At 48.5% G+C, this 23,833-nt stretch overlaps 1 protein-coding gene across 1 annotated transcript; it reads right to left on the reverse strand.

Annotated features, from left to right (window-relative positions):
* Positions 1 to 1,821: 1,821 nt before the first annotated feature.
* On the reverse strand, positions 1,822 to 19,215 carry MS4A15 (membrane spanning 4-domains A15). The gene is made up of 7 exons (XM_054439293.2): positions 19,137 to 19,215; positions 12,217 to 12,455; positions 8,465 to 8,587; positions 7,182 to 7,238; positions 5,012 to 5,104; positions 4,546 to 4,659; positions 1,822 to 2,887 (listed from the first exon to the last, which is right to left on the reverse strand). Exons 2-7 carry the CDS (start codon positions 12,343 to 12,345, stop codon positions 2,777 to 2,779), a joined length of 627 nt encoding a protein of 208 aa, XP_054295268.2. The 5' UTR covers positions 12,346 to 12,455; positions 19,137 to 19,215; the 3' UTR covers positions 1,822 to 2,776.
* Between the last annotated feature and the right edge of the window lie 4,618 nt (positions 19,216 to 23,833).

Raw genomic sequence — 23,833 nt, forward strand, 5'->3', positions numbered from 1 at the left:
CTTAATTATGGGTGCCTTTGCCATAGATGAAAGGACTGTATGTGAGGGTCTGTTTCTGAGCTCTCTATTTTATTCCATTGGTCTTTTTGTCTATTTTTGTGCTAAAACTATGCTGTCTAAATTATTGCTATGTAGTAAATCTTGAAATCAGGTTGTTTAAATCCTCCAACTTTGTCTTTAAGTTTTCTTGTATGTTTTAAGATCCTTTGGATTTCCATATGAATTTCAGAATTAACTTGTCAATTTCAGAATTAACTTGTCAATTTCCCCAAAATAAACTTCTAAAATTTTGAATGGAATCATATTGAATTTATAGATAAATTTTGAAAATCAATGCCATTTTAACAAACTTGGCAACTAGGATTATGTTCATAATCCTATCATGAACATAGGATATCATTTCATTGACTTTGTTAATTTCTCTTAGTAATGTTTTGTAGTTCTCAGCATTCTTTTTCACAGAAATTATATCTCTACCTCCCATTTACTCTCAGTAGTGGTAGAAAACTTAATTTTGCCAATTCAGGATAACTCAGTCACTTCCGATGGCTTCCGGTCCATAAGCCCTCAGCTCTCATCTGTCCTTGCTAGCCTCTGCTGAGGTGTAGTTTGTCCTTGCTGGTCTCTCAGTGGTGGCCACTGTCCCCACTTATTTGCTGCTCATATTTGTTATAAAGTTATAGTCTCACGTAATCCACATTGCACATCCGGCCACTGGCCAGCTCAGGAAACACAGGGAGCTTTCTCACGCTTGGACTCATATACTACACGGGAATGCAGGACTATTGTGTCACCAGGCACAGTCCCCAGCCATCTTTATGTTGTGGCTCCATGCTGTCTGGATATGGGACATCTCTAGTGACCTTGTAGTCTCTAATTCCTCTTAATGGACCTGTGGTTTTTGGCCTGCACACTTCCTGAGGGATTTGGTCAGCAGAGGACAGAGGGCAGCAATCCCAGCTTGGGGCTAACCTCTCTCTTTTTCTCCTTCTCTCTCCCCCAACTCCTCCCCTCAGTTCTGAAATGTCTCTAGTCTCCTTTATATGGCAAGAAAACTGGTCCTAAATCTTCAAGTACATTTCCTCCAACTCTATACTTAATGATCTTAAGCTTGAAGCTCTAAATCCTCGAGTCTCCTTTCTTGATTGTAAAAGCCAAAGCTTGTTGTACCCCTTACCCCAACTCTGCACTGGCATGATCCTGAGAGTGAATGTCCTCTTGAATGGCACCTCCCTTGCCCCACCCTCGTTCCAGTGTTGTGGTCACGGCACTTAGCTACCTTGTAGACCACCCTTCCTTTGGGAAGACTTCACAGAAGGGGCAACATTTAAATAGGGCCTTAAAGGAGGAGTGGGAGTTTGTTGGGTGAAGAAGTGACTGTGTTGAGGAATGCAGCCCTGCCTTAGTTTTGGGGATGAAGAAACAGAAGGAAGGAGGAAAAGGGGTTGGTGGGAAGCACTTAGGTTTGTACTAAGGGGAGACTAAGTGGTGAGAACACGGACTCTGATGTCACATGGAACTAGGTTTGAATCCCAGTTTTGCTCCTAACTAGCTCGGTGGCCTTAGGCACATAATTTAACACCTTTAAGCTTCAGTGTCCTTAGTTGTGGAGTGGGGATATGAAGGCATGTTTGTTTGAACTGAGGTGGGGACAGAGTAAGTGTAAGGATTACACCACACAGAGCGAGGCACCCAGAGGTTCCCTTTTGGGACAGTGGGACAGTTACCCAGGTGTTCTGAGAGATGTGGGATGACCCTTAGAAGCCCCTGAGGTTAAAAAGAAAGAGTCATTGCAACAAGACCAGCTCCAAATTTAAGCCACATGGTTTATTTCCTTCTGTGGTGTGGATGAGACAAGCCATCTCATCTACCGGGGCTGGTGAACACCAGGCTGATAGTGTCTCCTTGTCCCGTGGTAACCTTCTGTGGTAGCCTTGTCCTTGGGCTATGGGGGTGGGGAAGGGAGTGCTGAGAGGCACAGGGAGGTCCCAAACTGCCACTGCTGTGCCCCTGTTGGTGCTGACTGTGGTGGAGCCTCAGGAGTGGGCTGGCGTCAGCTCTCCCCTGCAACCTCCCCTCCTTTGGGAGATGGTGGGGGGCAGGGGGCGGGGCCAATGCTGACTTCATATTACAGACAAGGAAAATGAGGGTTTCCAGGAAGCAGGGGGACAATGCCTGGCCTAGACCCAGGACTTCAGGGAGCCTGGGGAGCTGGAAGGGCCTGATGAACCTTATCGGGTTCAACACTCTAGTTTCCAAATAGGAAACCTGAGGTCCACGGATGTGGCAACAGATGACAAAGAACAGAGCTGATCTTAGGGCCAGGAGACCTGCGGCCAGGCCACTGCCCTGCTGTGAGGCCTTGGCCTGGTATCTACACCTCTGTGGAATGCCAGAGTCAGACTCTTCCATTCTGGAGGATTCCGGGCTCTCTGAACCTAATGACCTTCCCGAGGCCTGAGGGTCAGGGCAGGCCTCGAATCTGAGTCTCCAATGAGGCCAGGATATCCCCAACGAGCAGAGAAATGCTTAGATGCACAAGGTGGGTGTCCTGGAAGGGTGACGGGGCTTGGGGAGCTGAAGGACACACACCCCTGACGTCAGCCTGGTGTCTTTTAGAAAGAAAGCACCGGGGAAAGTGTGGGAGAGACGTCCCTGGGCACGCTTCACTCAGATGCCGGAGTATGTGTGGATGTGGTGAGGAAGGTGGGGGTGGGGAGAGGCTGGGCCCAGAGGGAAAAGGCTGGACTCCACCCGCAGGTGCCACATCTGCTACTCAGACGACTCCTTGGGCATATGCCACATTGTCATACGCAGGGGGCGGAGAGGCTGCCTGGCTGGGGATGTTGAAGTCTGCGCTGAAGGCGTTTGGCAGGAAAATCACAGGCTGCAAAGAAAACAGCACTGAGCGTCCTGGAGGACGCTGGAGCTTCAGGGTAGTGGTGCAATAGTGCCCCCTTGTGGGTAATCTGAGAATAGCGCCCTGGTACTGAATTCGGAAGTCTTAATCGCATGCTCAGGGCTCTCTGTGCAACTGATATTTCAAACAACATTTACTGGGGCCAACTATGATCCAGGCATTGGGAGTACAGCCGTGAACAAAACAGACAAAAGTCCAGTTTCTCCAGGCGCTAACGTTCTGCTGTTCTTTTTTTTTCTTTTCTTCTTTTTTTTTTTTGAGACGGAGTTTCACTCTTGTTGCCCAGGCTGGAGTGCAATGGCGTGATCTCGGCTCACTGCAACCTCCGCCTCCTGAGCTCAAGCTATTCTCCTGCCTCAGCCTCCTGAGTAGCTGGGATTACAGGCGCCTGCCACCACGCCCAGGTAATTTTTTGTATTTTTAGTAGAGATGGGGTTTCATCATGTTGGCCAGGCTGGTCTTGACCTCCTGACCTCAGGTGATCTGCCCGCCTCGGCCTCCCAAAGTGCTGGGATTACAGGCATGAGCCACCGTGCCTGGCTCTGCTGTTCTTTCTCTCCCGACTGCCCTGGCCTGGTTCAGGACTTCGCTCTCTCTTGCCTGCACCATGGCACCAGCCTCCTTGCAGCTTCCTGGCCTCGAGCCCCCGCTTGCCCACCCTCTCCACCTTCCGGCACTGGACAAATCCTCTTGACTGATTTCCCTGAACCAGCTCACTCCCCTGCTCCGACCTTCAATCCCCTCACCCTCAATGCAGCCCATCGTGTACCTGCCAAGGGCACCCCACCCCGTGGCCTGCATTTGCCTGCCCGAGGCAGCCTTTGCTCCAACTGGTTCCCCTGCCTTGAACACTCACTCCAGCCCCTTTCTGTCATCACTGTCCTCCATTTTTTTTTTTGAAATCAAAGCTTAATTTCCATCTCCATCATGCTGCCCTCCCGGATGATGCCTCCATCTCCCATGTGGCCTGGAAACTCCAAAAAGTCCCATTCCTCTGGGTGCAGCACTGCCCCCATGCCCTGAGCCCGGGCCTTCCATTCTGCAAGGCTCCCTGCGGGGCTGCACAGAGCGGTGGCCCTGTGGGTGCTGGTGCACCCAGTGCCACGGGGAGAGCAGTCCTGTCTTCACTGACCTGTGAAGACGTCTTTGGTTTTGTTTTGGTTTTACAGACAGCCTTGCTCTGTCCACCCAGGCTGAAGGGCAGTGGTGTGATCACAGCTCACTGCAGCCTCGACCTCCTGGGCTCAAGCGATCCTCCTGCCTCAGCCTCCCAACTAGCTAGGAGTATAGGCACGTACCACCACACCTGGCTAATTAAAAATACATTTTTTTTGTACCGATAGGATCTTTTTATGTTGCCCAGGCTTGTCTCAAACTCCAGGGCTCAAGAGATCCTCCCATCTCATTTTTCAAAGTGCTGGGGTTATGGGTGTGAGTCACCATGCCCAGCCCAAAGACTTCTTTGGGCCCCCTGACATGGATGGGACACCCCTCCTAGCGCTGTCTCTTCTTATTGCTTCCCAGAGTGCAGAGGGAGGGGGCTGGAGGCAGAGCGCGCTCCCAGCCAACTGTCTTCCACAGAGGCTCAGCTCAGGTTTAGTGGACGTGGGGGTGGGGGTACTCACTGCACTGGCCTGGGCATGGATGTCTTGGCACCCAAAGTGAGTGGCAATGACCGCGATGAAGAACTCCAGGATGGTGAAGATAGTAAGCACGGCCAGATGGCCCCTGTCCACATCCTGGGGACCAAAACCCACAGAAAGGTGAGCCCAGAGTTCTAGAGTAAGGGGGTCCCCTGAGTGAGAACCACTTGCCCAAGGTCACACAGCTAGTTGGGAGCAGAGCTGTGCTTGGAGCCAGTCCCCCCGCCACCAGTCCTGCACCCTCCCCTTCACCCTGCAGGCTGCCTCCTTGCTCCTTCTGATGCCTATCTTGGGGAAGGCTCAGAGGATCCGTGGATTCATGGGGTCTATAGGGACTGGCAGGCCCTGCCAATATCCTGGCGCTGCAAACTCTCACCTCCCTGCCCTCCTGGACACGGCTGCATCATTTTCCACGTTTTCCCACCCCGAGGGCCATCTGACAACGCACCCAGTTAGTAACACCAAAATCCATGAGCAGAATGGCTGTCCCAGCAAAGGCCGCCATGACGCTGAGGATGTTGGTGCCCAGGCTGCTCCTCACCTGCAGAGAACAGAGAGACAGGAGCAGAGGGAAGAGGCAAAGAGAAGGAGAAAAGGCAGGGGCTGTGGCTCAGCTGCCCAGCCCCCAGCACGCTGCCTCCCACAGCCAAGGAGGCAGTGGCCACACCACCCTGCACGCAGCTGTGTTCTCATTGACTGCTCCTCTTTTCTCTTCTCCTCCCCTGGGACCTCAGGAGGAAGTCTTGTTGTGTCTCTTTCCTTCTCTCGTCTTCTTGGAAGCTGCTAGGGAGAAGGGCACCACCTCCTTTACAGCCTCTCTGGGTGGAGTTTGCAGCCTCCAGCCTACCCCGTACTGTGACTCCCTCACCCCCAGGCCTAGCACCTCGCAGGGGCAGCTGCAGCTGAGGCCTGCTCAGGGGCATGGGTTGGGGGAGGCCCTTTGCTGTGGACACTGAGGCCTGGTTGGGAGAGGGGTTGAGTTCATTTCCATGAGGTCCCAGGAAGCGGCTGGCGGAGTGAGGCACTGCAGACACTGGTGGGGCACCAGTCAGGGGAGACAGGAGAGGCATGAGCTGAAGGTCTGAAGTCCGGGTGGGCTGAGAGGCCTAGGACTCCAGGGTCTGAAGAGCGTGCAGGGCAAGTGACTCCTGGGGTGGTCCAGGCAGCCACCCAGGGGTCACCAGCCCCATGCAGCCAGAACCTGATGGTCTCGTGACCCATAGCTGGAGCCTTCTGGTTAAACTGCCCCAAGGGGAAACATTCATGGGTGGGCTGGGGACTCTAGGACCTCTTCAGGTTTAAAGACCCCTGATTCTTCTTTTTAAATGGCAATCAGGAGGTCTTTGAGATCAGAACAGCCTCACAAGAAATCCATTAATTGATGAATTAAGCCAAAAACTTTTATTGAGCACCTACTGCCTGCCGGGCACTATGCAAAGCGCTGAGTCCAGGAGAGAGTAAGTCAGGTCTTGTCCTCCTGGAGCTCACGGCGTGGGGGACACTGGGTTTGGTCCGGAGAGTCCTCTCTTCTAGTCCTGCCCCTCCACAACCCATTCTCTGCTCAGCACCTGGGATACCTCTCAAGTATAGAAACAGGGCAAGGAATCCCCTGCTGAAGCCTCCGTGGTCTCTCATTGTCCTTAAAACAAATCCTGAACTTGGCATTTAGGCTCTGAGTCACCTCCCCAGCCTCTCCCTCTCGGCCCACCCCTTGCCTGTGATGGTCCGGCACTCTGGTCCCCCGTCCAGCCATGGCGTTTCCCGACCGGGATCTTCCGTGGTTGTTGCCCTCTGAACTGTGAAGACTCGGTTCCGTGACCCCTGCTCAGGGACTCCAGACCGTCCCAGCTGAGCTTAGAATAGACTCACATTATCCTGCCTGCTTCCTTTCAGCACTCTTCATGCTTGGCAACTATCTTTGTTAGTTTGCTTTACGGGTGTCTTACAAGGCACCAGAAGGTAAGTGCCATGAACTTCGCTGCCGTGTTCACGACCTTCGCTGCCGTGTTCACGACCTTCGCTGCCGTGTTCATGATCTTCATTGCCGTGTTCTCTGAGCCTGACGTAAAGCTCACACCCTCCTGTTCAAAGCCTCCATCACCTCCCAGTGCCTGCAGAAGGCACCAAGCCTTCCACGATCCAGCCCCATCATGGGATTAAATCTCTCTGTCTAATTTCTTTCCACTTTCCTTCTCCTACCTTTGCCTTCATTGGACGGAGCCATGCGTGGTTTCAGTGGCGACCCTGCCCACACTCCTCCGTGCATTCTCCAGCTTTCCCTGTGGCATTTCTAAGTCCTCTCTGCTCACCAAGGCCCAGCAGGACTCTTACAGGAGATCTTCTAGCATCTTTCCTTTCTCGGAATGACCATGAGCATTTTATCCATGGACCTCGCTTTCCACCCTGGCTTGTGTATTGAAAGAGTATCCCTGTCTTCTTCTCCTGGACACGCACAGTCTGCATCTGGTCTGCCTGGGTGGTGCCCCTCCCCTGGCACTTTGCAGGTCCCCCGAAGTGCTGGGGAATGAGCTGAAGGAGTGAGTGGATGGGAGGGACAGGGTAGAGTGAGATTAGCCGTGGCCTCATCCCCACCCCTGGGTCCCCCTGTTCACACTCACCAGGCAGCTGGTGTGGTTCTTCTTGGCTGCCACTGAGAGGGATCCGGAGATGATGAACTGTATGGGGAGAGGGGACTCAGTGAGGCCTCAGCCAGGACCCTGGGCAGGGCACACCCTGCTTGGGATCTGTCAAGAGGTGCCAGGGAGAGACAACAGCCTCCTGATGCCACTTTCTCTGCCAGGCAGGCACCTTGGGGTCTCTCGGAAGGGGTGTCCCCTGTCCAGAGAACCAGGGCTGTGGCTTACAAGGTGAGTGTTTTCATTGACATCATATCCTCAGGGCCTCATGGGGAAGGCACTGTTCCTTCAAACATTCACTCATCAAACATTTACTGAGTGAGGCTGAACATGGTAGCTCATGCCTGTAATCCCAGAAGTTTGGGAGGCCCAGGCGGGAGGATCACTTGAAGTCAAGAGTTCGAGACCAGCCTGGCCAACATGGTGAAACTCCAGTCTCTACTAAAAATACAAAAATGAGCTGGGCATAGTGGCGCGCACCTGTAATCCCAGCTACTCAGGAGGCTAAGGAGCAAGAATCATTTGAACCTGGGAGGCAGAGGTTGCAGTGAGCCAAGATAGTACCACTGCACTCCATCCTGGGGGACAGAGTGAGACTCTGTCTCAAAACACAAAACAAAAAAACCAAACATTTTCTGAGTGGCAGTTATGTACCAGGAACATAACAGAGTTGAATAAGGCAGACCAGATGTCTGCCCTCAAGGAGCTTATATTCTTTTTTTTTTTTTTAAGACGGAGTCTTGCTCTGTCACCCAGGCTGGAGTGCAGTGGCGTGATCTCGGCTGACTGCAACCTCCGCCTCCCGGGTTCAAGCGATTCTCCTGCCCCAGCCTCCCAAGTAGCTGGGACTACAGACACTGGCCACCACACTCGGCTAATTTTAGTATTTTTAGTAGAGACGGGGTTTCACCATATTGGTCAGGCTGGTCTTGAACTCCTGACCTCGTGATCCACCTGCCTCGGCCTCCCAAAGTGCTGGGATTACAGGCATGAGCCACCGTGCCCGGCCTTTCCTGTCCTTTTTGGCAGCTTCTCTGGCTGTTTGCTGGGAGCTTTTGATCCGCAGGAGTGGGGTCAGGCTCAAGTTTATGGTGAGGGTTTGGGGGAAGGAGTTAGATTTAGACTCTAGTTCTTCTAGGAAGTGCCTCCAGGCCCCCACCTAGGAGAGGCTGTGCCCAGGAGGATGGTGGGGGTGGGCGCGTGGGGGAGAGGTGAGCCTGGGCAGCATTCCCCCTACCCTCCCTCTCCATGGCCCCGGCACTCACCCAGGCTCCTCCCCAGAAGGGGACGCCGCCCTCGATGAAGAAGATGCCCACGTGGCCGCGGCGAACCAGGAGCAGCACGCTGCCAAAGCCCAGGTGGATGAGGCCGATGAGGATCTGCACCGTCTGCGGGAAGCCCCAAGGCTCAGTGCTGCGGGCCCTGTTCCACACCGCCCCCTGCCGGCCCCGCGGAGAGCGCGGCTGGCCCCGCCCTCCTCTAGCTTGTTGGCGACTGGGAAAGAAACTCAGATTCTGTTCTTTAGAGGTGACATTATTACAGAAACCAATAGAGACACTTTTAAGGAGAAAGCTAGTTCCCCGCAGCCTACGGGACCCACAAAGCACAGCTCTCAGCCAGCCTGCCTCCTGCTTTCTGCTCTGATCCATGGATCTCAAGCATCGCTGTGTCCCTACCTGGCTTTCTCAGGACTCGGTTCAATGGCCCAACATTCCCTGCACCGCATGCCTCACCTTGCCCTTCCTCATCTCCCACCACCCTGTCAATCTGTAGCGAGCACCTTCTCCTAGAGCATCTTTCTATTTCAGTGTCCGTCACTGATCGTCCCAGCCCTGTGCAGCAGCTGCCTCTCAGCCTGCTGAAATCTCCAGTGGGATTTTTTCTCTTTCTAAGAGTTGGTTTACCAGCACCCTACTAGTCTATGCCCAGAAGGGGGATGGTTTTCCCAAGTGTGAGCTTCTAGTAAGGTCTGCCACATAGAAACATTGCAACGTTTTGGGTAACTATTGAATTCTAGAACTGAGTGGAAAGAGATGTTGAAGACGGCTGGAATCCAGCCCTGGGAGCCCAGGAGCCGCTTCCGGCTCCATGACTTTCACGGGGACTCCAGTGACCAGTACTCACCACTACCCAAGCCAGCATGGTCTTTTTATGGGCAGTTCTGATGGGGAACAACTAGAATTGTCATCTCAGCATCACGTGGAATACATATTTCTTTCCAACATGAGTGCCAAGTATTTGGATATTCATGGACATGAGCCCCTGAATCTTCAGCTTCTTTTTCTCTTCAGCTACACGTCTTTCATCTTTTCAGTGTCCTCACAGGGCACAGCATGGCATGCCGTCCAAGGCGCCAGTGTTGCTCCCCTTCCTTGTAGATCTTTCCCCTGTGGATAGACCACCACAGCTACTGCCATTATGCCTTGGGAAACACCAGCTGCCGCTTATTGAATGCCCGTCTATGCTAAGCACTGTGCTGGGGGTTTCACAGATATGGTCTCATTTAATACTAATGAGAAGAGGTAGTTATTACTATTATTATTATTATTATTATTTTTGAGAAGGAGTTTCACTCTTGTTGCCCAGGCTGGAGTGCAATGGCACAATCTCAGCTCACTGCAACTTCTGCCTCCCAGGTTTAGGTGATTCTTCTGCCTCAGCCTCCTGAGTAGTGGGGATTACAGGGGCCTGCCACCACACCTGGCTAATTTTTGTATTTTTAGTACAAACGGGGTTTCGCCATGCTGGCCAGGCTGGTCTCGAACTCCTGACCTCAGGTGATCCACCCACCTTGGCCTCCCAAAGTGCTGGGATTACAGGCGTGGGCCACCGCGCCCGGCCAGAGGTAGGTTATTATTATCCTAATTTTGGAGATGAGGAAACTGAAGGTCAGAGATGTTCAGTAACTTGCCCGAAGTGTCCCAGCTATGAGGCAGCAGGCCAGCTAAGTCTGCAGTGGTATTCTTAGTGGGTGGCATTCCATAACTCTTATTTGTATTTTCCACTTTTTTGTGCTTTTCAGCAGTTTTTTTGTCTCATCAATTTTTTTTTTTTTTTTGGAGGGGGAGAGCACTGGTTCCCAGGGTCTGCTCTGAGCCTTCGGAATTCCAGCAATTGTTGACCCCCTCTTTGTCCACTGTCTCCATGGGCCACAAGTCACTGGCTGTGTGGCCCTTGGTGTCTGGGACCCCAGTCCCAGTACTCCCCTGCACCAATGGATGTGGTGCAGCTATTAGGGTAGAATTCCAGCATGTTTGAGCCAGAGGTCCTGGATGCCACAAAGCAGAGGGGTTGAAAGTAAAACTTTAGGGTCAGCCGTCCCTAGTTTACAGGATGCCATTTATCAGCAGTGTGGCCTTAGGCAAATGACTTAGTCTTAAGAAACCTCAGTTTCCTAATCCGTCTAATAGGAACAATGATCCCCTTCTTACAAGGTGGTGCTGAGAATCTAGTGAGATGATGCATGCAAAGTCCCCAGCACAGTATGTGCACCTCTCGGAGATGCTTCATAAGTAAGAGCTGTCATCATCTTCACCTTCATCATCATCACCATTGCTTAATCTATGCTTTCATCTTCTACTTGGAGAAACTGAGGCCAAGGAACATACCGAAGAATCTACATGTGTGTGTGTATAATTAAAATAGCAGGCGGCCATTAGCCTGTCTCCATAATTTGGGTTCCTACATAACAAACTGCAACCCAACCAGTACATAAACACACTGAAACCTAACCTAGGAGTATATTTTTGTAACAGATAGCTGGGTTTCAGCTAATGACAAACAGCTTCAGCCAACTGATCAGACTATGCCCAGATAAGGCAAATGCCTCATGACGTCATGCCCAAATAAGGCAGACACCTAGCTGCAGCTGATCGGGAGATTTCTCTACTTCACTTCTGTGTTTGGCCTATAAGAGCTTGCTGCTCACACAGCTGGATGGAGCTCTCTGAACCTCTTCTGGTTTTGAGTGCTGCCAGATTCCTGAATTATTCTTAGCTCACATAAACTCTGCTAAATTTAATTTGTTAAAGCTTTTCTTTTTCTTTTTTTTTTTTTGAGATGGGGTCTCACGCTGTCTCCCAGGCTGGAGTGCAGTGGCATGATCGCAGCTCACTGCAACCTCCGCCTCCCGGGTTCAAGCAATTCTCCTGCCTCAGCCTCCCAAGTAGCTGGGACTACAGGCACATGGCTCCACGCCCAGCTAATTTTTGTATTTCTAGTAGAGATGGGGTTTCACCATGTTGGCCAGGTTGGTCTTGATCTCCTGACTTCATGATCTGCCTGCCTCGGCCTCCCCAAATGCTGGGATTACAGGCGTAAGCCACCTCACCTGGCCTAAAGCTTTTCTTTTTAACACTACATGTATACACACACACGTGCAAATGTGTGTATGTATCTTTCTATCTCTACCTAATATTTTATGCCTTCAGTATTTTATTGAGACCAATAGCTCAAGGCCATCTGAGATTGAAATCCTTCATGCGCCTTCAGCTCCATCAGAGCTGACTTTCATCTACCACTTTCATTCCATCTCATCTTCCCCTTTCCTTTGCTCATTACATTCCAGCTATGTCAAGCTTCCACCTCTTCCTTTAACAGCCACACTCATTCCCAAGGCCTTTGCACTTGCTGTTCTCTCTACTTAGTGAACCCTCCCTCTCCAGCCCCTCCACCAGCTATTGCCTTGGTTGGCTTCAATCTAACAGCCAGGTTTGGGCTTAAATGTCATCTCCCCAGAGAGAAGTTTCCATCTACCCTCGCTAATATTCCCCGTAGCCCTAGTCATCATTTTCAACCTTACTTTTCTCTTTGGAGGTTTCTGAGTCATTTGTTTACCGGTTTACTCTCTGTGAGCTTTATGCGGGAAGGGTGCTTGTCTACCTGGTGCATGGCTGAATCTTTGAGTCATTACTAAGTATTTGTTAACTGCCTTCTCCCCTCTCCAAAACATGCATGCATGTTCCGGTGCTGGGATACTCACTACCTGCCTCAGGTTGTGCAGAGAGGCTGTTCTTACCCCCAAAACTTTGGGCTCTCCTGTCAGGAATGTCTCCACAGGCCGCAAGTCAGGTGGCTGTGTGGTCCTTGGTGTCTGTGCCCCCAGCGGTGGCTCCTCGAACTGCATAATCCCTGGAGGTTGGTACATGGATGTGGGCGGAATGGCTGGAGGTGGGCAGAGGCCACTGGCATTGCTTGGCGGGATGACAACAAACACTCCATTGCTGGCGGGAGCTGCAGACGTCGTGCTCAGAGAGCCTGGAAAACAAAGGCTTGGGAGATAATAATGGTAATGATGATTGTCACACATGTGCATAAAGCTTTTTAGTTGATAAGCAACATGCCTACTTCCCTTGCTTACTGCAGCCCTGCCAGGATGGCCCCAAATGCTCTCATCAAAGCTGGGGAAGCTGAGACTCAGAGAAGCGAAAGATGTCTGAGGTCAAGGGCCCTCTAGGTGGGGTAAGACTGAGACTTGAATTCCAGTCTCTCTGGTTTCAGAGGCCCTGCTCTTAATCTCTGAGCTATATTATGTGGAAAGCTCCTTTTGGAGGAGTGTATATTTAAATGCCCTTCTTTTCCCAGAAAGGGCAAGTGACTTACCTAAGGACACACAGCTAGCGCAAGGTAGAGCTTAGCTAGAGTACCAGTTTCTTTACCCCTAGACCAGGACTCACTGCCACTTCCTGCCTCTCAGCTCTCAGCTATTGAGCTAGTGTCAATAATTCCTCTGGGTATAGGAACTTCCCATCTGCTGTGGGAAGCTTTCTACTTGGCCACCCAAGAAAATTACCATTGATGTAGCCAAGAAATGTGTAGATATGGAAACTTTATACAGAGTTTATAGCTTGCAGTGAACGCCAAGAATGAGTTCTTAGACAATTGCAGCTGAGTGGGGCTGGGGGGCGTGGCGGGGAGCTCTTCTGAGAGAGTCCACCCCAGCATCTATCCGCCAAGTATTTATTGAAAGAGCTTCTTAAACCACAAACATCCACGAGATGGCTTTTTGAGGGCCATGAGACACCTATGACCTTGTAAAAGCTCTCAAACCGCCTTCTTAGGAGGCTGTTTTCAGCGTTCCTTATTACACACCTCAATCTTTGTCCTGTTTTTAGGGTCAAGGAGTTACATTCTCATGCATAAATAACATACACACAGTGCCTCAGTATTTTTCCATGCCCCGACCTCAAATGCCCTGTACATAAGCTTGGATATGTTGCCGTGCACCCTCAACATCTCCCCGTTCTTTAATTTTTAGAGTATGTTGGTTATTTAAAGCGAGGTAAGCTTTTATTGCTTTTTCTTGGTTATAGATGCGCTGAGTGGCAGCACAGAGCCATTTGTACATACCTAGCAAACAAATACAAAAAAGAATAAGTATACTGGCCATTACCCAAATGTGTATGTTTAACCCAGATAACTAAATGTTTGGGTTTAACTATTGAAAGCCTTTTTATAATTGTTGAAGGGTATTTGTTTATAATTGCTGCGACCATTTTTTAGGTTGTTTTTTAAATTTACACTTAAGAGTGGAAATTTGAGAAGACTAACGGTTGTGATAAGCCTCTTGCAGGTGTGTTTTCACTCTCTCCCAAGCATGTTGAGAGCTATTATATGGCAGAGGTGTGACGTAGATAGAATTATATTGCCAATTACAATATAAATTTTGATGGGTAATGAATGCCTGCTGCTGATCCCCCAGCCATTCAACAGCGGCTTTAAGAGCCTCCAGGTGAGACAGAGTAGTTTTATTAATATTTACCTGTTTTTGAAATTAATGGGTTACATTATATACCATGTGGTTCACCACTGAAGCTGTGTGAATAGATTTTGTTAGAAAAACAGCTGCAGTAGCAGCAGTTGCTAATATAATAATAGCTGAGACTAAAAAAGCAATTAAAATGGCCAGAAATCTTTTTTTTCTGAGTATGAGACAGTGCTTTTCTAAACAGCTGCAGGTTTGAATCTCCTTCCCAGCTCCAGGTTAAAGTTACAGGCAGCCAAAATTCTGCACGCCATTTTAAGATCATGTTATGATCTTAAATAGAACATAGGTTCTATTTAACTATGTAACATTTCGATGAGACAGGCATGTAGCATACCAACTACTGGAAGAGACTTTACTACTATAAGAGGATTGATTCTGCTCTATATTAGGAACACTTTGCCCAAACAAAAGTATATGAGAGTGCATAGTACAAATCACAACTGTGTCAGTAACATTATTATGGAAACAGAGGGTATAATTGCCACTGCTAGTAATATACTCATCATGTGAAAGAACCCATTCAAAAAAAGGAAGTCCTAATCTCCAAATTTGGGTATGAGCAGGGCTTAAAGCTTGTTTCCCTTTTAGTTGTAATATTGGTCCTGAAAGCCTGTACTCTGACCAGGTGATAGACTTACTGGGGACTCCCAGATCCAATAGTCTGATTTGCAGACATAAGATAACCATGGGGACTCCAGTCAAGTAAGGTGCCATTATCAAACAGAGGCCCTCGACACAGCGCAGGCTGTCTGGATGGAGACCACTGAACGACCTCAAACTTATATCGCCAGTCCCTACTCAGACGGCACATAGGAAGATCAGGCACTTGTGTAGCTTCATTAGAGACCTCAGTAAGATTAGTGGTAATAGCAGAAACAAATGTCAAGTTTGCAAGCTTAGCATCCCTTTTAGGCTGATAGTAAAGATACTCCTGAAGAATAAGAGTAACACACTTAGCATGCGCTATTGTGGAAAAACAAAGAGAAGGATTACTAGACAATAAAACCAAGGAGTCATTAAGTTTAATCAGTCCCAAATTTTCCATTAAAGGGTAAGACAGGGGCATCCATCGACCTCTTATCCAAGAAGTATCATTAGACGACAAAGGCAGGTCAGCATCCCACCATGAAATAACATTAAAAACAGGGGGATTTAGAACATGACTCCAGTAAACATGTTCTTGAGCTGATCCCACTTGGCAAAGGACAAGAATTACCAGCCACCCCAACATCTATGTCTGTCTTACTTTCTCAGAAGTTTTCCCAATTACCGCCAGATACATAAGAAACTGATTCTCTGCAGTTACAGAGAATTCCACGGCTGCAAGCCAGATAGTTGCCTGTTGATCCAATTTCTTTAGCTGTCCCCAGGTAATGTCAGGTGACTTCTGAGTCATCACCGTCATTGTCAGTCAATTCTCCAATGACAGGTCCTGTTCTCGAGAGAAGAGGGCCCGATATTCCCCCTTTTTTGTTTATTAAGATATACTTTAAGAGTTTGATGAGCTTGTTTAATAATGGCCTGACCAGTTGAGTTATAGAGAATCCCAGTCTTGTGTTGTATGTTGATTTTATTGCCAAAGTTGCAATGCATAGCCAAAGTGAGCAATAAGATAGCAGGGGCCATTATCAGTTGTACAGTTTGTGGAAGGCCTGGAGTCATAATAGATTCAAACAAATGAGCAACTGCATCTTTAGTTTTTTCTCCGGCATGGGGGGGTGGCATGTATTAGGCCTATATAAGTGTCCACAGTAACGTGGAGAGATTTAAAACGTCCAAAGGGTGGATACTGAGTAACATCAGTTTGCCAGATAGCCTTAGGCACCAGACCTCGTGGGTTGCCACCAAGTCCTAAGGAAAAAGGGGAAAGAGAATGCCATTGGCAATCAGGATAAGTTTTAATAATCATGTGAGCTTGAGCAAGTTTTAAATGAAACTGTTGTTTAAGACTGCAGGCGTTCTGATGGGAAAAAAGCATGATCAGCTTGAACTCGCAAAAAAGCAGGAGAGTCTGCAAACCACATCTGTGTGTGTACCAGAGCATTAGCTCGAGCGTTCCCTTCTGATAAGGGACCAGGTAGCCCAGAATGAGAGTGAATATGTGTGATGTAAAGAGGGTGATGATCGAAGGGGGCTTGCCCCTCCACACTGGTGGGTATTTCTCTTCAGGTGGGGACAAGAGACTGAGAAAAGAGATAAGACACAAAGTATAGAGAAAGAACAGTGGGCCCAGGGGACCGGCACACTCAGCATGCGAGGAACTGCACCGGCGCCGGTCTCCGAGTTCCCTCAGGGTTTATTGATTACTATTTTCACTATCTTGGCATGGGGAGTGCGGCAGAAGAACAGGGTGAACAGGGTGATGGTGGGGAGAAGGTCAGCAGGAAAACGTGTGAGTAAGGGAATCTGCGTCATAAATAAGTTCAAGGAAGGTACTGTGCCCAGATGTGCACGTAGGCTAGATTTATGTTTGTCTTTACCCAAACATCTCAGTTAGTAAAGAGTAACAGAGCAGTATTGCTGCCAGCATATCTCACCTCCAGCCACAGGGCAGTTTTCTCCTATCTCAGAATAGAATGAATAGTCGGCTTTACACGGAGACATTCCATTCCCAGGGACATGCGGGCAACAGAGGCCTTCCTCTTATCTCAACCACAATGAGGCCTTCCTCTTTTACTAATCCTCCTCAGCACAGACCCTTTATGGGTGTCGGGCTAGGGGATGGTGGGGTCTTTCCAATCCCACGAGGCCATATCTCAGGCTGTCTCAGTGGGGGGAAACCTTGGACAATACCCAGGCTTTCTTGGGCAGAGGTCCCTGCGGCTTTCCACAGTGCATTGTGTCCCTGGTTAATAGAGAATGGAGAATGGCGATGACGTTTACCAAGCATACGATCTGCAAACATATTGTTAACAAGGGACATCCTGCACAGCCCTAAATCCCTTAAACCTTGATTCAATATAGCACATGTTTCTGTGAGCACAGGGGTTGGGGCTAAAGTTACAGGTTAACAGCATCTCAAAGCATAACAATTTTTCTTTGTACAGATCAAAATGGAGTTTCTTTTGTCTTCCTTTTCTCCATAGGCACAGTAACAGTCTGATCTCTCTTTTCCCCACAATGATGGGCACAGAGGAGCTCTTACGCTGCAAGAAACAAAGCTAGTAGGGGTTCATTAGTAATGCCCTTCACATGTGCAAGATCTAAATGAGTAATACTACACACCGCCTAAGCAGAATCACTAACTATGTTTACGTCTTGGTGAGGAAAAGTTTGTAAGGCCAATATCAGGGCACCTAACTCTGCCTGTTGCGTAGTTTTAAAATGTTCCTGGATTTTGTGCTGCCATTTCTGCATGGCATCTTGCCACACTATAAGCTGCTCTTCCAGTTTTTCCTAAACCATCTGTAAACACAGTAGTGGCATGAAGCAAGGGCTCAGAAACAACAATAGATACAAATTTAACAGGCACAGTTTGTAAAAAGTTCAGGAGCTTAGAGGCTAGTAAATGAAAGCTGATATTACCAATAAAGTCAGCTATTGCGACTTGCCAATCAAGAGCACAAACTAGAAGAGTATGAAATTGTTTTTTGGTTAAAGGTAGGAAAACAGTAGCAGGGTTATTTATATGCCTGGTTAGGTCACAATTATAATATGTGGTTCCGGTCATTATTGCAGCAAAAGTTTGAGTCAGATGAGTTGTAGTGCCTATATTTTAGCATGCTTTAATAAACACACTGATTTCAGTGGCAGTGGCTTAGACTGGAGTTATTGCTGTCTGACAATCCTTATTTGCATTTTCAAAAGCCAATTGTAACATAAGAAGTTTGGTAGCTTTAGGATGGGGTACCTGTTTTTCAATTGCAGCTTGCAGTCTGTTGATAAATTTAATGTATGTTTCGGTGGCACCCTGTTTAACTGTTATAAAGGAATCCTGGGATTGTCTTATGGGGTATTTTTTTTTTTTTTTAATATTTGTATTTCTAGCTGTGAGCGTTAAGGAAATAGATGGCCATCTGCTTGACCCTGAGTCCGAGCTGAAGCAAAAGGCCCTGTTCCCAATAGCATATCAAGTTTTATCGGGGTATTATTACCCAAATTTTGCAAGGACTGCTGCATGGCTAAATCACTGTACTCACTCCACCACACAGTATATTCTGCAGCTGAAACCAAAACTTTTACCAAAGTTTTCCAATCATGTGTAGTCATCTTATAGCCATTTCCCAGAGCCTCAATCACTCCCTTCGTAAATGGTGAATGTACACTGTTTTCCCGGATACTTTTCTTTAACTCTTTAAAGACAGTAAAAGGCAAACTCTCATGCCATCTCCTGTTGTTTTGAACAATAACAGGGAATGCGCCAAAAAGCGACTCGGAGTCTCCCTTCCTAAGTCCCTCTTGGAGGCACTCCTCTACTAAGGAAGTTTGACAAGGAGTCGGCGTTGAGGACGCGGCCACACGATCATATAGATATTCACTGACTGGAGGTCTTATCCAAGAACCATCTCTTGGGCGGCCTCCAATCTCCTCCAGGGGGATGGGAGGCGCCATTGCCTGAACGGGGCCAACGAATACAGGTCCCTTTAAGGGTGGAGGAAAAGAGGGCAATGGCTTTTCTATAGGGGGAGGAAAAGGCTCCCGTCCGTCCTCATCATCACTAGAAAAAAAATATCCTCCTTATGCCCTACAGAAGGGAAGGAAGTAGAGAGAGGACCCCCACCCGCCTCCCGCTGTTCTGGTTCCTGTTCTTCTTTCTCCTTTAAACCTCCTGAATTCCCTTCAGGCAGAGAAGATGGGCGGTCTGACCCACGGCAATCTGGCAGATAAAGAGGATACAACACCGAGTGTACCAGCGCCCGGGTGGTCAAAACAATAACCTTAATAAAATGACCTTGCTCGTATCCTCTTTTCAGGCAGTGACCTACCTGCTCCCATAACTCAAGTCTAAGGTTCCTTGATCAGGAAACCAAGGGCATTCCTGCCGAATTAAAATCATAGCCTTGTGTAGAGCTCCAGGTTCTACAGTGCACTGGTTAGCCTTAAGCAGCTGTCGCACTGTTTTTAAAAAACACTTTCTGTTCTTTGGTCATTTCTTGACCCGTGATAATCCAACCCCTGATATTTTACGCGTGGGTCCCATCCTCCTGACGGGAGTCAGGACTGTCCCTTACCGGGATTCCCCGAAAATTGATGAGTTTTCCTCCTTCACGCGTATCTTCAAGGCGATCACGTCGGGGTCACCATTTGCAGAGCTTATAGCTTGCAGTGAACGCCAAGAATGAGTTCTTAGACAATTTCAGCTGAAGGGGGCTGGGGAAGGGGGTGGGGGCAGCTCTTCTGAGGGAGTCCGCCCCAGCATCCGTCCGCCAAGTATTTATTGAAAGGGCTTGTTAAACCACAAACATCCACTAGATGGCTTTTTGAGGTGGGGTCATGAGACACCTGTGACCTTGTAAAAGCTCTCAAACCACATTCTTAGGAGGCTGTTTTCAGCGTTCCTTATGACACACTTCACTCCTTGTCCTGTTTTTAGGGCCAAGGAGTTACATTCTTATGCACAAATAACATACACACAGTGCCTCCTTATTTTTCCATGCCCCGACCTCAAATGCCATGTACATAAGCTTGGATATGTTGCCATGTACCCCAACACTTTAGGTGTGGCTGACCTGGGCAAACACTTTGGGAAAAAACACCCATTACCCAGGTGTCAGGAGACGAGCTTACCAGGAAACAACAGAGTGATGAATCTGCCAGATTATACAATGAGATCGAAAACAGTCGTCCTTCTTGTTGGCATGGGTGGGTGAGGAGTTTACCACTTCACTGTAAGGGTCTGAGATAGAAGCCAGGGTTTGAATTCTGGCTCCATTGGTTACTGTGAGGCACGGGAGCAAGACGGTCACCCTTCTGCCTCAGTTTCCTTACCTGTGAAATAGGGATAATACCAATCTCGTAGAGTTTGGTGGGAAACACACACCAACTTAATAAAATCCATCCCTTACAATGCGACTTGTTATAACACGATGTGGCTGAGATGTTTTGTTAAATATAACATATCTAAGCCAGTGACTTACAATGGACCGTGGATGTTCATTCCTTCCCGGTGCTCTGAGAGCTACTATACATGCTCGGGAGAGCGCCAGCTTGCAGATTGTGCAGCAGATTCTCTGTGGTTCTGCAAGTGCTCTTGGCTGATAAGGGCTCAGCCTCACTGTTCTGTGCTCAAAATATGTGTGTCTTCGGGAAGCCTCTGTGCCATTTATTTTGTGACAGGTCTGACCTATATTGGTGAACAAAGGGGGCAAGGGACAGCATTGGACCCTATGCAGAGAAACAGAGGGAAAAGGACACATAGGCTCTTGAGCAAGGTTTTCAGTGACTGGAGGCACCTCCAAGGAGATGGCTGAGAAAACACAGGATAAAAATCTGCTGGCATTAAGGGGTGGGGGAAGCCATTTGACATTTTTAAGGGCTTACTAACATGGTTCCCTTCAGCCTAGGAGGTGTGACCAACACGTGATGCTCAGAGTGGATCTCCAGAGGGATTATGCTGTGACTTCCCAAATAGCACCATCTCCATTGAGTCTCTCATTTCCAGGATCTGACACTAGACATGACAGCTACTCAGAACAGGGTTGGCAAACTTTTGCTGTCAAGAATCCTGTAGTAGGCTGGGCGCGGTGGCTCACGCCTGTAATCCCAGCACTTTGGGAGGCCGAGACGGGCGGATCATGAGGTCAGGAGATCAAGACCATCCTGGCTAATACAGTGAAACGCTGTCTCTACCAAAAATACAAAAAATTAGCCGGGCGTGTTGGCGGGTGCCTGTAGTCCCAGCTACTTGGGAGGCTGATGAAGGAGAATGGTGTGAACCTGGGAGGCAGAGCTTGTGGTGAGCCGAGATCGCGCCACTGCACTCCAGCCTGGGTGACAGAGTGAGACTCCATCTCAAAAGAAAAAAAAAAAGAGAGAGAATCAGATGGTAAATATTTTGGGCTTTGGGGACCCATATAACTTTGATTGCAACCACGTGACTCTTCCATTGTAGTGCAAAGCAGACATAGGCAATATATACCCAAATGGGTGTGGCTGTGTCCCAATAAAACTTTATTTATGCCTGGGTACAGTGGCTCATGTCTGTAATCCCAGCACTTTGGCAGGCTGAGGTGGGCAGATTGGTTGAGCTCAGGAGTTTGAGACCAGCCTGGGCAACATGGTGAAACCTCATCCCTACCAAAAAATACAAAAAAATAGCCAGGTGTGGTGGCACACACATGTCCCAGCTACTCATGAGGCTGAGGTGAGAGGATCTCTTGAGCCCTGGAGGTCAAGGCTGCAGTAAGCTGAGACTGCGCCCCTACACTCCAGCCTGAGTGACAGAGTGAGACCTTGTCTCAGACAAAACAAAACAAAAACTTATTTACAGAAACAGATGGTGACCCAGGTCTGATCTGTGGACTGTAGTCTGCCAACCCCATTCTTAGAACACTGTCTGGCACATAGTAAACACTCAGTAAATTTTAGCTATTGCTTCAACTTGCGTGTCTCAGCCTCCAGAACTGTGAGGCATAAATTTCTGTTCTTTAAATTACCCAGTCTCAGGTGTTCTGTTATAGCAGCACAAAATGGACATATTTGGAAAGACTATATGGTTTCTGAGGACATTGCTAAAGATTGCCTAGCCTGCTTGTTTATTTTGATTATTTGCTGTGATTTTGGGCAAAATGTGAAATGGCACTGAGCTACTCTACATTTCCATAAAATAAAGATACTGAAGGCTGCTCACTATGTCTCAATTTATTGTGATGTTCGAAAATGGATAAGAAAGTCCTTAAAAACTGGCAAGGTGCTGTGGATGTGTTGGGGTTCACTTTTGGGTGAGGGTTTGAAGATGATGTTGCTAATGATCCTATCTCATCACTCACCTCCCTGGAACTTCCTTTTTTTTTTTTTTTTTGAGACAGAGTCTGGCTCTGTCACCCAGGCTGGAGTGGAATGGCGCAATCTTGGCTCACAGCAACCACCCAATTGCAAGCAATTCTCCTGCCTTAGCCTCCCAAGTAGCTGGGACTATAGGTGTCACCAACACGCCCAGTTAATTTTTGTATTTTTAGTAGAAACAGGATTTGGCTATGTTGGCCAGGCTGGTCTTGAACTCCTGACCTCAGGTGATCCACCCACCTTGACCTCCCAAAGTGCTGGGATTACAGGTGTAAGCCACCGCGGTCGGCCCTCTCTGGAACTTTCTAAACTAATTCACAGTGATAGAGCCCCACACTGTTTGTGTACTGGTGCCAGGTTAATAAGAGCTTATCATAAACATTTGTTGAAGACTTACTCTTTTCTAGGCACTTCAAATAAGTTATTTCTTATCCTCACAATGGTCCTTTGATAATTCCTGAAAGTTTGTTTTACAGATGTGATAACCTTGGTTCAGGGCAGTGAAAAGACTTGCTCAAGCTGACATGGCCATGAAATGGCTGAGCTGAGATTCAAGTCCAAGTTTGGCCATCCCCAAAGTCTGCATCTGTGCCCCTATTGCTGCCTCCAATGCCAGACACAACTGTTTTCTCCCCATTGTTCCAGCCCTTACATTCTGGGTGCCTTCAAGTTTGGCATGGCCACGTGACTTGTTTTGGTTGAACCAATGCAAGTGGAAGTAAACGCATAGCTTCTGGGTGGAGCATTTAGGTGTCAGCACGTGACTCTGCAGGGCTCTTTTTCCCTTTGTCACAGTGACTATCAGTGTTCCAGGCAAAGGCTGCCTTATCGATCTGCGTCCCTGAGTGAGCAGAGCCTCCAGGAGACATAGAACAGAAGGAAGAAATAAACTTTTGTTGTGTTAAGCCACTGAGCTGTTTGTTATAGCAGCATAACTTAGTTGCTCCTGATTGTTACATTTTCCCAGAATGAATCCATACAGGAGTAAAACACAAAGTCCATGTCCTCAAAGGACTTAGAGTTTAGTAGGAGGAGCAAGAGCAGTTTGCAATTCAGTCTAACAAACAATTGTTGAGTGTTTACTATGAGCACCAAGCTCAGGGACTGGGAATGCAACGATGAATTAAGGCTGGATGTCCTGCTCTCAGAGACTAGCAAGGTAGAGGAGGCTCGGTGGGGGGAGGGAGAAGCGTTCCTGATTGTGGAACTCAGGGATGTTTTCAGGGAGGATGTGGTCCCAAAACAAGAGTCCTCTGCCTGCTCCCCTGCTGTCCCCATCTCCCTTGCCCCACGCTCCTTCTCTTTCCTTTTTCTCTCTTCTTCAATCTCTTTCTCCTCCCCTACCTTCTGCGGTTTGAATGTGTCCCCTCCAAAATTCATGTTGAAACTTAATCTCCATCGTGATGGCATTAGGAGGTGGGGCCTTTTGGAAAATGGTTAAGTCATGAGGGCTCTGCCTTATTAATAGATTCATGCCTTATAAAAGGCAGAGAGGGAACTAGTTTACGTCCTTTTGCCCTTATGCCTTCCACCATGTGAAGACACAGCATTTGTCCCCCACGGAAGATGCTGCAACAAAGCGCCACCTCGGAAGTAAGTGAGGAATGGGGCTCTCACCAGACACCAAATCTGCTGGCACCTTAATCTTGGACGTCTCAGGCTCTAGAGCTGTGAGGCATACATTTCTGATATTTATAAATTACCCAGTCTTGCGTATTCTGTGATAGCAGCACAAAATGGACATATTTGGGGAGACTCTACAGTTTCTGAGGACATTGCTAAAGATTGCCTTGGCTGGGAGTCCATGAACACTGGACAAGAGAAACAGATGGCAGAACGATGAAGAACTCGGGGTGAGGGGGGACCCACCCCTCCCATCGGTCTCTCCCTTCCTCAGATGTAATAATGAACATTTACAGCCGGC

Source organism: Pongo pygmaeus, chromosome 9, assembly GCF_028885625.2.
Source record: "Pongo pygmaeus isolate AG05252 chromosome 9, NHGRI_mPonPyg2-v2.0_pri, whole genome shotgun sequence".
NCBI lineage: Eukaryota > Metazoa > Chordata > Mammalia > Primates > Hominidae > Pongo > Pongo pygmaeus.